The sequence below is a fragment of the Chiloscyllium punctatum genome, chromosome 44 (assembly GCF_047496795.1).
Source record: "Chiloscyllium punctatum isolate Juve2018m chromosome 44, sChiPun1.3, whole genome shotgun sequence".
NCBI lineage: Eukaryota > Metazoa > Chordata > Chondrichthyes > Orectolobiformes > Hemiscylliidae > Chiloscyllium > Chiloscyllium punctatum.
Genome location: NC_092782.1, coordinates 24,179,234 through 24,191,706, shown reverse-complemented (window position 1 = coordinate 24,191,706; position 12,473 = coordinate 24,179,234). Strand labels below are relative to the sequence as shown.

General features: G+C 41.0%; 1 protein-coding gene across 12 annotated transcripts in view; it reads left to right on the top strand.

Moving 5' to 3' along the window:
- LOC140466807 (mucin-5AC-like) overlaps positions 1–12,473 on the top strand; it is a 167,408-nt gene that overhangs the window by 133,856 nt on the left and 21,079 nt on the right. For all 12 annotated transcript variants that reach the window (XM_072562449.1, XM_072562452.1, XM_072562444.1 and 9 more), the window contains 3 exons: positions 2,791–2,850; positions 5,014–5,070; positions 11,254–11,301. In XM_072562449.1, coding sequence (XP_072418550.1) covers positions 2,791–2,850; positions 5,014–5,070; positions 11,254–11,301 — 165 coding nt within the window. The remainder of the gene's footprint in view (positions 1–2,790; positions 2,851–5,013; positions 5,071–11,253; positions 11,302–12,473) is intronic.

Here is a 12,473-nt window from a genome sequence, read left to right as displayed (position 1 = left end):
TGTTCTCGGCAGCATTTCAGTGAGCTGAGTTCGTTTTTAATCATTGTACCTGTCAACGAAAGATTCGATCAGGGTTGAAACAGCTCTTTGATGTAATGTTTCTATCAGGACCTTGAGATCCCCTTTGGATAATCAGATATTTGGACAATCGAGGTTCCTCTGTACTTTTTGATAACTGTTAGAAAATCAAGTTTGTTGGGCAATGAATTCTACTGAGTTTTTCACTTCCTTCTACTCCATGTATACACAACTGAGAGTCAATTTGTGATCTTTAAAATGAGTGGACTCTGAATAAGAAAAAGGAAATAGTGCCAGAGCAATCATGTAGCGAAACATTTGGCTGAATTGCCATTGTTTACAGAAGAAGTGGTGGACGCTGGTACAATTACAGCATTTATAAAGGCATCTGGGTGGGTACATAATTAGGAAGGGTTTAGAGGGATATGTGTCAATGGTTGGTCAATGAATCAAGAACTGTTTCGGACATCTTGTCAGCATGGATGATTTGGACCGAAGGGTACATCTCTATGTATCTACCTATCTATTCAGTCTCCCTGTAGCTCAAACCCTCTAGGCTCATCAATCTGATCAAGGTCAGTTGTACTCTGAGATAATCTTCTTTACTGTTCACTACACTGCACATTTTGGTGTCATCTGCAAACTTACGAACCATACCTCCTATATTCACATCTGAATCATTTATATAAATGATGAAATGCAGTTTGATCCTTGCAGCATGCTGCTGGTCACAGACCTTCAGTCTGAAAAGCATCCCTCCACCATCCTCTGTCTCCTACTTTCAAGTCAATTTTGTATCCAATTGGCTAACTCCTCCTAGATCCCATGTGTCTCACCTTATTAACCAGTCTACCATGCGGAGCTTTGTCAAATGCTTTGCTGAAGTCCATATAGACAACATGTTCTGACCGATAAAGGCAAGTGTACCAAACGTTTCCTTCACCAACCTGCCCCTCTGCAACTCCACTTTCAAGGAACTGTGTAGCTGCACCCCGGGTGTACCATTCAGCCTTCATCGATCTTCTTTAACACCTCTTCAAAAACTCAGTCAAGTGAGTAACCCATGATTTTCCACATACAAAGCCATGTTAACTCTTTCTCCTCAGTCCTTGTCTTTCCAAATGCACGTAAATTCTGTCTCTCAGAAACCCATCCAACAATTTACCCACCACTGACATAGATGGCCACGCTGGTCTTTAAGGGTCCCTCTCCTTTTGCGAGTTACTCTGTTGACTTTAACGCACTGACAGAATCTCTTTCGATATAAATATTAAGAGAAATCATACAGGCCATCATCTTATATTATGTAGATTGGATCAGTAAAACCTATCTATTATTTCGTTTCTGATTTTCAGATTCAGGATTCACCAATCACAGAGGAACCTAGATTATCTGAATGAGATGGGCGGACACTATTTTGTTCAGATAAATGATTATTTTGTTAATTGATTTCCTCTGGGGCTCGGAAATTTCTGTGAGGTCGGCTCCCTGTTCAGGAGAGTAGGCAAAAGCACACTACCTTTATGGAGTAAGTCTCCAAATAGCATATGCGCACACACACACACACACACACAACCTTTTGTCAGAACAGGTTCCGCCTCTGCCCTGTACAGGACAATGTTGGAGAGATTTTCTGGGGAAGGGGAGGTTTAGGGTTCATGCCTGTATAGAACACCGGGGAAACTGTGGGGAGAGACAGAGAGAGGGGGCAACAGGTCATTCATTGTGATATGGTACCCGGACTGCTGAGGACTGTTTTCGGCAGCATTTCAGTGAGCTGAGTTCGTTTTTAATTATTGTACCTGTCAACAAAAGATGCGATCAGGGTTGAAACAGCTCATTGATGTAATGTTTCTATCAGGACCTAGAGATCCCCTTTGGATAATCAGATATTTGGATAATCGAGGTTCCTCTGTATTTTTTGATAACTGTTAGAAAATCAAGTTTGTTGGGCAATGAATTCTACTGAGTTTTCACTTCCTTCTACTCCATGTATACACAACTGAGTGGTCTATGAATATCAATAAGATCACATTTTGTGATCTTGCCATTGTTTACAGTGAAATTGTGTAAAACTGGAAGATGATCAATTATCACACAAGACTTCATGAAAATGCCATCAAACCTGGAATAGCCCATTTCAGGTTAGCATTGGGGTTTCATATATTTTAAACCAATATGGTGAACACACCCAAACAAAACAAATGCATTGGTTAAAGTGGCAATCTGTTTAACTTTTATTCACATTAACTCAAAAAAGTAATATAGCATGTGCCCGATTAAGGTAGGGCAGATTCCTAGCATATGTATCTCAACAAGGTGACCTTCCAGTATCTTCATACATTTCAGATAGATTAGTGCAATAAACTCTTGGGGAACATGACCCTGGTATAATTTCCAGGATAGATGCCCAAATACTTTCAGAAGCAGTGTTTATCTGGTCTGTCGGAACCACTACAGACCTATCCATTTTAAAGGAGTTTTCTCTGGTTATTGGAAACTCAGATTTGAAACTTGTGTTTTACAAGTATGCATGACAATTCTAGCAACTCTCATTTTTTAAACAGTGGACTGAACATATGGATCACTAAATAGTTGTAATCTCAGTTCATCAAGTTGACTGCTGGAGTAGGCTAAGATAGGAGTGAATGGATGCAATTGTCAGTTTTTTATGCACTTTGTTAGACACAGCAGAAAAGTAACTTGATAAACCTGCTACATTTAAACTTTAGTGTGCAGCGCATTTGATTGAAATATTTTTCTACTCCGTAGAAACGACACCACTGATTGCGACAACAACTTCAACTACAACTCCCACCAGCTCTGTACCTGGTAAGTGGGAGGTGTTACATACTTTGCAGGAGGTGTATCTCCACAAGTGGGTTGTGTATAGTGAACTGTTACTCTATAGGTAACACAATATGGCCTTCATATTTCTACATGAATTTTCCTTTCTAGCTATTTACTTTTGAAAATGTTTGTATCACTAGTCATTAGATTGTAACTGAGAACTAGGTCGGTTTTTATTAACCTGTACCCATGAGGTGCAGTTAGGGATGTGTGTGTTAAGCATGGGATCAGCATTTAATAGCTACTCCAGTGTTAGGCCATGTATTTAATAGTCTCACTTTTCCTGACTAACTTTTCTTAAAGTTTAATTGAATTGTAACTCTCTGAAGTCTCGGATTTTAATGCAGACTTTTGGAGGGTTCCAGATGTAGAGAAATTGTCCAAGGGAGAATCCAATTTCCTGAGCAATTCCTTTGGAGTCTGCTATGATGATGATTCTGCAGTCTTTCCATGTGTAGTTCTACTGGAATAACAACTGTTAGGCCATTAGAAAATCCGGGCCAAAGAGTTTGCAACAACAAAAAACAAAATTGCTGGAAAAAGTCAGCAGGTTGGACAGCATCTGTGGAGAGAAATCAGTTAATGCTTTGGGTTCATTGACCCTCCCTCAGAACTTCTGTCCACAGATGTTGCCAAACCTGCTGAGGTTTTCCAGTAACTTCTGTTTTTGTTTCTGATTTCCGCCATCTGCATTTCTCTCGTTTTTCCGAGGAGTTTATAGATGGATTTAGATCAGTTAATTGAGTGGGAATAATCTTGAGGATAGATTGGACATGCTAGGCTTGTTTCCACTAGAATTTAGAAAGATAAGAGATGATTTGATTGAACTCTATCAGACCCTGAATAATCTTCATAATGTGGACATGGAAAAAATGTTTCCCCATATCAGAACTAAAGGATACTGGTTTATAATTATGGCTCATCCTTTAGGACAGAATCCTTACAGTGCAGAAAGAGGCCATTTTGTCCATCGGGTCTGCATTAACCTCTGAAAAACATCCCACCCAGACTTACCCCATGGCTAAACCACCTAACCTTCACATCCCTGGACACTACAGACAATTTAGCATGGCCAATTCACCTAACCTGCACATCTTTGAACTGAGAGGGGAAACCGGGCACCCAGAGGAAACCCATATAGGCCTGAGAACCGCATGTAAACTTCACACAGTCACCCAAAGGTGGAATTGAACCTGGGTCCCTGTCACCGTGAGATAGCAGTGCTTATCACTGAGCCAACATGCCGTCCATGCCTACAGAGATGAAGAGAATGTCTTTTCTCTGAGGGTTGTGTGACAGTGGAATTTTCTGCCTCAGAAAGAAGTGGGGTCATTGAATATTGAATCTTTCTAATGTTAGGCAAGGAAATCAAAGATTATTGTGGGTAGATGAGAATGTGGAAGTCGGAAGAGATCAGCCAGGATTTTATAGAACGGCAGAGGAGTCACAAAGGGCTGAATGGTCCACTTCAGTTCCTATCATGTGTTCATATTAGCTGATGTGTGTATCAGCCTGGCTGGTAATTTAATTTCTATGCCTTGTGTTTAGTAATAGCACATGGCACATATCCGAGTATGATGGTGCAGGTTCCTGTCATAAATACTTGAACACTCACTGACTCATATACTTAGACATAATCATAATGTAGGATCCTGCTAGCGATGTTTCAAGTCCTCACTCAACTTTGCAGCCCCACAGCCACACGGAATATTCCTGCACAGCCTGGATACTCCAATTAAATTCAGAGGTTACGTTGATTATGACATTGGTATAATTTCTGCCAGATATTTTCACTGAAACTGTTTATTTGGACAGACAATGTCAAATAGATCAATATATTAGAAGCTGTTCTCACTATTTATTAAAAATGAATATTTGTGAGATTTGCATGACCTCATGCAAAAACCAGTCTGACAGTTGTAGCATTTTGAGGAATACTTGAAGAATTGATGCACTGCACACAGGTGTTATTGTTTCTATTCTCTCTCTCTACTAAAATAATTCCAACTCGAGTAAGATAGAAACAAATTGATTTTTGCAGTTATGGTGTTTGTCTACATGCAGCTGGAAGGCATGTTTTTACACAAGACACACGTGAGTTTGAGTCTGTAAAGTAACAGGTTGAAATGTTTTCTTGCTCTATAGAAACTATACCACCAATACAGACAACTACAACTACATCTACCACCAGCTCCGCACCTGGTAAGTGACAGCCAAGCCTACAGAGTCAGAGGCTTCGCTCCTCTACAGGTTTCCCCTAGTGCTGGCTATCAAAGTAGCTGAGGAACCATTGCAAGGAATTTCGCTCATTAAACATGCACCTAGTACGTGACCACAAGGGAAATATTCTGCAGGTTTGTGCATGATATCCTGAGAATAATGACTTCTGCATCTTAAGATATTCCCAGGTGCCACGGTTCTTCACCCGCAGCACTGAACCGAATGGGCGATATTTGGTAACACAGTAGCTTACCTCATTAAATAGGAAATCTCAGCCATTCTCACCACATATTTCTATCTGTTCACCCTCCGTTCCTACCAGAGAGGACTGAGCTCCTGGTAGAGAGTGTCGGTGTCTCATTGGCCCCTCACTGTGGTGCTGGATGCTTGATTCCAGAAGAAAGGCTGATAATCTGCAGTTTAGCACAGATTTCTGGCAACGCCTGACTAGCTTGCTGGAGTTGACTCTCCATGAGAGTCCCTGGTCTCCCAATGCAAGAGGCTATGTGTGCACTAAATATTAAGATTTCAGCATTCATGGAGCAGGTACAGGCATGCCTGCATTGTCTTTAATTGTCAGTTGTGTGCTGTATCTCATCTATCTGCTAGCTTTTTGTGCTTCCTTACTAATGGCTCCAGAGTCTTGTCTTTAGCCTGGCATTCAGGCTTTCCCACTCCTCCTGAGTGTTGAATTCCTGGGCTGACACAGTGTACAATATCTGCTCTGTTACTATTGGTTGGTCCTGAACCAAGTGATCCAAATACTTGAGATGTGTGCAGTCTCAACAACCTCACTGCATCCCTCTGTCATGACCCCCATACCACCCTCCCTCACCTGAAGCCTGGGTTACCTGCTGCTGCTAGAACTCTGATGCCAGAAGCTGGCACCACATGGCTGGTGCTGCTTGCAAGAACTACCTCTGAGAGGCCAGCAGCTCTCGGGCACTTGATTTTCAAAGGGTCATAGAATTCCTACAGTGTGGAAGCAGACCATTCAGCCCATCGAAGCCCACCTCTGAAGAGCATCCCACCCAGACCCACCCCATCCCTGTAACCCTGCATTTCCTGTGGCTAATCCACCTGCCCTGCACATCTTTGGACTGTGGGAGGAAACCGAGCACCCGGAGAAAACTCACACGGACACAGGGAGATTGTGCAAACTCTGCACAGTCACCCAAGTGTGGATTCAAATCTGGGTCCCTGGTACTGTGAGACAGCAGTGCTAACCACTGAGCCACTGTGTCTTGGAGAAGGCCTGTTGCTGGACACTTAAGTTGCCTATATCAGCACACAATACATACAGCCTTCCCCAAAGGAGGTGAAATGGGGCTTTCAACAACTCCCCAGTCTGGGTGTTTGGTATCTCTCGATTCAACGTATGCTCCAGTTGTTGCTCAGATCCCCACAAAATGTCAATTGTCAATACCATACATAATGAGTGTCATTCCTTCACAACTGACTGAAAAATCGGGGTCAAAGTTTGTTCTGAGTGTTTGTGTGAGCTCAGGCTTTGTAAATCATGAAAATAAATTCAAAACTGACTTCTTCATTTCGTGCCTTCACTGTAGTGTTCTCAGCATTTCTCTTCCTTTACACTACAAATCCAGTGACAACATCCACAACTGAGCCTTTCACCACACCTGGTAACCAATGGCTTTTATAGTTATCTCAGGAGCAAGTGATTGTGATAGATATGAAAAATCTCTCTCTGGTATTTTGTAAGGTGTTGGTTTTGTTAGGTCTGTTCTGATACACAGTGAGTAAAGATAACAGAACTATGACATCCATGCAAAAGTGGAGAGCAAACTATTCAATTTAAGTAGACTTTTTTTGGCTTTATTGCAAAGTATATTTATTGGCTGTTTTTCCAAAATGCATGTGTTTTGGCACTTTTCAATACAAAAGCAATTTAAAGCTATGGTCTGATCATAGGCTTTATTTGTGAAGTTAGTTGTCAGTTTATTTTTGAAGTGTTCCAGTTCTGTCTGTAATGATGAAGTAATTGTCTCAATGTAGATGCTAAGGAAGTCTTAAAAATTGCCCTGGAACTTACGTGGTAGCGGCAAGCTATTTATAATTTTCGTCAACAGGAGGAACTAGATCGCAATTATGACAATCATTGTTGCTGTAATTGTTAACTTTCTACTTAATAAATTGTTTGGCAGCTACATTTATTCCAAAATCTTCTTTCTTTAGAAGATGAGGGATTGATAATAAAGTCAGGAGCTGAAGTAAGCTATGGAGCATTTATTTGTTCTTGAACATATTCCAAATCCACCTAGATTTCTGGACAAGTGAAAACACACCTTTTCAATGCAGGATGCTCGCCTGAACTATGGAAGTATTTTAGCTTTTTAAAAAATAAGGTAAAGAAATTCCAAGGAAATAGTCTTGCTATTGTAATCTATTTGCTGGAGCTGTTCTGGGTAATGACTTCTTGCTTATGTCACTTTCCTTTTAGTTTCAGATATTTATTTGAAATTATTTCCTCTGAATTTGCGTGCGGTTAGCAATGAGCGTTATAATGGTGTGGCATTGTGTGGTTCATGTGTTTCAGAATGGTAACTTGCGAGTTGAGGTGATTTCAATATATTCAATTTTTTAGGCATTTTAGTCAAGTTTAGGTTCCCTAATGCCTCAATGTCAATGTAGGAACAGGATTCATAAAGACCTTCTGTCAGAGCAGCTGAGACTTAGTGGCTGATGGATATGCTGATTTTTTTTTGTACAGCATTAATCAGAAGGATGGTATGAATAGGACTTTCAGCTTTTGTCCATGGGAGTCGTTAGGGACTGCAGTGTCATTGGACTTGGGCGTATGATAAAAGTGTGGTCAGAAAGCAACCAGCAGAAAAAGGATGGCCTGCTTGTAGGTGGGTGACTGAAGTGGAAAGGACTGCAGCAACACCTTAACTGGGAAGCACAGAAGTGCCAGGTGTCATAGAGATGTACAGCATGGAAACAGACCCTTCGGTCCAACCCGTCCATGCCGATCAGAAATCCCAACCAAATCTAATCCCACCTGCCAGCACCCGGCCCATATCCCTCCAAACCCTTCCTATTCATATACCCATCCAAATGCCTCTTAAATATTGCAGTTGTACCAGCCTCCACCACATCCTCTGGCAGCTCATTCCATACACACACCACCCTCTGCGTGAAAAGGTTGCCCCTTAGGTCTCTTTTATATCTTTCCCCTCTCACCCTAAACCTATGCCGTCTAGTCCTGGACTCCCCAATCCCAGGGAAAAGACTTTGTCTATTTATCCTATCCATGCCACTCATAATTTTGTAAACCTCTAAGGTCACCCCTCAGCCTCTGATGCTCCAGGGAAAACAGCCCCAGTCTGTTCAGCCTCTCACTATACCTCAAATCCTCCAAGCCTGGCAACATCCTTGTAAATCTTTTCTGAACCATTTCAAGTTTCACACCATCTTTCCGACAGGAAGGAGACTAGAATTACATGCAATATTCCAACAGTGGCCGAACCAATGTCCTGTACAGTCGCAGCATGACCTCCCAACTCCTGTACTCAATACTCTGACCAATAAAGGAAAGCACACCAAACGCCTTCTTCACTATCCTATCTACCTACAACTCCACTTTCAAGGAGCTATGAACCTGTACTCCAAGATCTCTTTGTTCAGCAACATTCCCAAGGACCTTATCATTAAGTGTATAAGTCCTGCTAAGATTTGCTTTCCCAAAATTCAGCACCTTGCATTTATCTGAATTAAACTCCATCTGCCACTTCTCAGCTCATTGGCCCATTGGGTCCTGATCCTGTTGTAATCTGAGTTAACCCTCTTCGCTGTCCAGTACTCCTCCAATTTTGGTGTCATCTGCAACCTTACGAACTGTACCTCTTATGCTTGCATCCAAATCATTTATGTAAATGACAAAAAGGAGAGGACCCAGCACCGATCCTTGTGGCACTCCACTGGTCACAGGCCTCCAGTCTGAAAAACAACCCTCTTCTACCACCCTCTGTCTTCTACCTTTGAGCCAGTTCTGTATCCAAATGGCTAGTTCTCCCTGTATGCCATGAGATCTAACCTTGCTAATCAGTCTCCCATGGGGAACCTTGTTGAATGCCTTACTGAAGTCCATATAGATCACATCTACTGCTCTGCCCTCATCAATCTTCTTTGTTACTTCATCAAAAAACTCAATCAAGTTTGTGAGACATGATTTCTCACGCACAAAGCCATATTGACTATCCCGAAACAGTCCTTGCCTTTCCAAATACATGTACATCCTGTCCCTCAGGATTCCCTCCAACAACTTGCCCACCACTGAGGTCAGGCTCACCGGTCTATAGTTCCCTAGCTTGTCTTTACCACCCTTCTTAAACAGTGGAACCACATTTGCCAACCTTCAGTCTTCTGGCACCTCACCTGTGACTATTGATGATACAAATAACTCAGCAAGAGGCCCAGCAATCACTTCTCTAGCTTCCCACAGAGTTCTCGGGTACACCTGATCAGGTCCGGGGGACTTATCCACCTTTAACCATTTCAAGACATCCAGCACTTCCTCTTCTGTAATCTGGACATTTGGCAAGATGTTGCCATCTATTTCCCTACAGTCTATATCTTCCATATCCTTTTCCACAATAAATACTGATGCAAAATATTCATTTAGTATCTCCCCCATTTTGTGTGGCTCCACACAAAGGCCGCCTTGCTGAAATTTGAGGGGCCCTATTCTCTCCCTAGTTATCCTTTTGTCCTTAATATATTTGTAAAAACCCTTTGGATTCTCCTTAATTGTATTTGCCAATGCTTCTCATGTCCCCTTTTTGCCCTCCTGATTTCTCTCTTAAGTATACTCCTACTTCCTTTATACTCTTCTAAGGATTCACTCGATCTATCCTGTCTATACCTGACACATGCTTCCTTCTTTTTCTTAACCAAACCCTCAATTTCTTTAGCCATCTCGTAGCAATCCCTATACCTACCAGCCTTCCCTTTCACCCTGACATGAATATACTTTCTCTGGATTCTTGTTATCTCATTTCTGAAGGCTTCCCATTTTCCAGCCATCCCTTTACCTGCGAACATCTGCCTCTAATCAGCACAGCCAGCAGTGTGAATAATCTACAGAAACAAGGATATGCAATGTGACTTCTTCAAGTCTTCAAATCCAGAAGTAAATGCAATCTAATGTTTATTTATTCATTCATGTCATGTGACTGTTTTGATAGGAACCCATCCGAATAAGTTATATCATGTCTCATTAATTGATTGACTAGAATACTTAAATGTTTGATTTTCCTTTATCATTCCTTCTAATAGTCCTTGGGTGAGGTTCCACAGCTGGGGTTACATTTCCCACCAAGATATCCCAAATTATTAAGGTCCCATGTGAACAGAGGTGAACTGGTTCCCTTTGTTATTTAGCAAACCCCTTATTGGTTGCAATAGCATTAATTTTAAAAGAATCACCTCCCTCGTCAATAGCTTTCTCCCAGATGAAATTAACTTATGGGTTTAAAAGGAGCCAATTTAATCAGGATTTCTTGAATTAACAGAAAGTTAATAAATTGGAGAAGAAATAGTAACACAACATGCATACACAAACACTATCATTACAAATAAGAGGTGAGCTTAAAATTATAAATCTATAAAAAAAATCACATCAGTCTTTGAATTGCTTGCAGCAAGTGAATAGTTAAATGGTGCAGCTGTTGCAGTGGATATTACTGATAGTGTTGGTTTTGGGATTTGAACAGTTGGTTTCAACATTCTTGGCTTTGTAGATTGATTGAAACTCTTGTCTTACCCCCTTTTTGCAATGGCTGACTCTTGAGTGAGATGAAATATTTCCCTTTCTTTTACTTGCACTGTTGGGATGTTCAACTGGCTGTTCTCAGAGCTGAGGCGCTCACAGCATATTAGTCGATACGCTAGAATGACAGTCACTAACATTGAGTTTGCTTTTAACCCTTTTGTTTTGAACATAACTAGAAGTGTAAAACACAAACATATCTGCAGGAGATGCCTCACTGCTGAGGCGGGGGGGGGGTTCGATGGTCGACCTTCCTTCAGGTTTATGTTGTAAATAAAGTTCAACATTTTAATAGGAAATCTGGAGTTACGACCTACGGTCAGGACAGTTGTCCTCTCAGAATCACTGATTTAATTTCTTTGTGTTTTAACTAGGAGAATCTCCGACAACCAGAACTTCGACTATCGGAACCACCACTACAGGTAACAACAAACACATTGTGTATGACCATACCATTCACTGAAATTTAAAATATTAGATAAAATGAGCTCAGTTAAGTGGCCTCAGTATTTGAGAAAAGTCTTCTCCAATGCCAAAACTTCAAATGATATTATCTCTTTAAATGTAATTGACAACGCCAGCTTTTGATTAGTCACTGCCCTTCCCAAGTTTTCACTACACTCTGCACAAACCTAATATTTCACAAGGTACTATGAATAATTGTGAAAATGAATTGACCAAAGAAATGTTAAGTTCATCCATATATGGAATAGGCAGACAGATCGGCCCATTTTGAAGGAGGCATTAGTTCCTTATTGACTGAGATAGGAAATGAATCTGTAGCAAATCAATAAAACTTGGGAGTTAACATGGCTTACTATGTTAACCATGTGTGAGTTTAAAAATAAATCACACAACCCATCTGTTCAGATGTAATGTCAGGCATTTAATATTTCCAATTAAATGGATGAACATAGGAGCAGGAGTAGGTCATTCACTCCAACAAACCAACTCCACCATTCAAGCAGACCATGGCTAATCATTCACTTCAATGCCACTTGCCCATATTATCTCCATGTCCCTTGATATCATTTGTGTTCATTGACTTGTGTCTTCTTAAATATTGTCTGCTTAAAGATTGAGCTTCCATTGCCCTCTCCAAAGATTTACGATGCTGTGAAGAAATTCCTCCTCATTTCGGTCTTAGTCTGGGATTAGTCTGGTGACCCCCTCATTGCACTCCATCTATGACAAGTATATCCTTCTTCACATGTGGAAACCAAGACTGTATGTAATAATCCGGGTGCTGTCATACTAATGCTATATACAAATGCAGCAAGGCATCTTAACTTCTATGCTCAAATTCACTTGTGAAGAAAGCCAATATACCATTTGCCTTCCTAATCGCTTGTGACACTTGCACGCTACCTTTTAGTGATTCACACTTGTCCATCCGCAAGGATATCAACATTTCCCAAACACTCCTAATTAAAGGATTACTTTCCTCTATTGAATGGATAACATTACACCTATGCACATTGTGTTCCATTTGCTATGCACTCGTTCATTCACCTAATCTTACCAAGCCTCCTTGCATCCTTCTCACAACTTACTATCTCATCTAGCTTTGTGTCATCAGCAAATTTAGAAATAC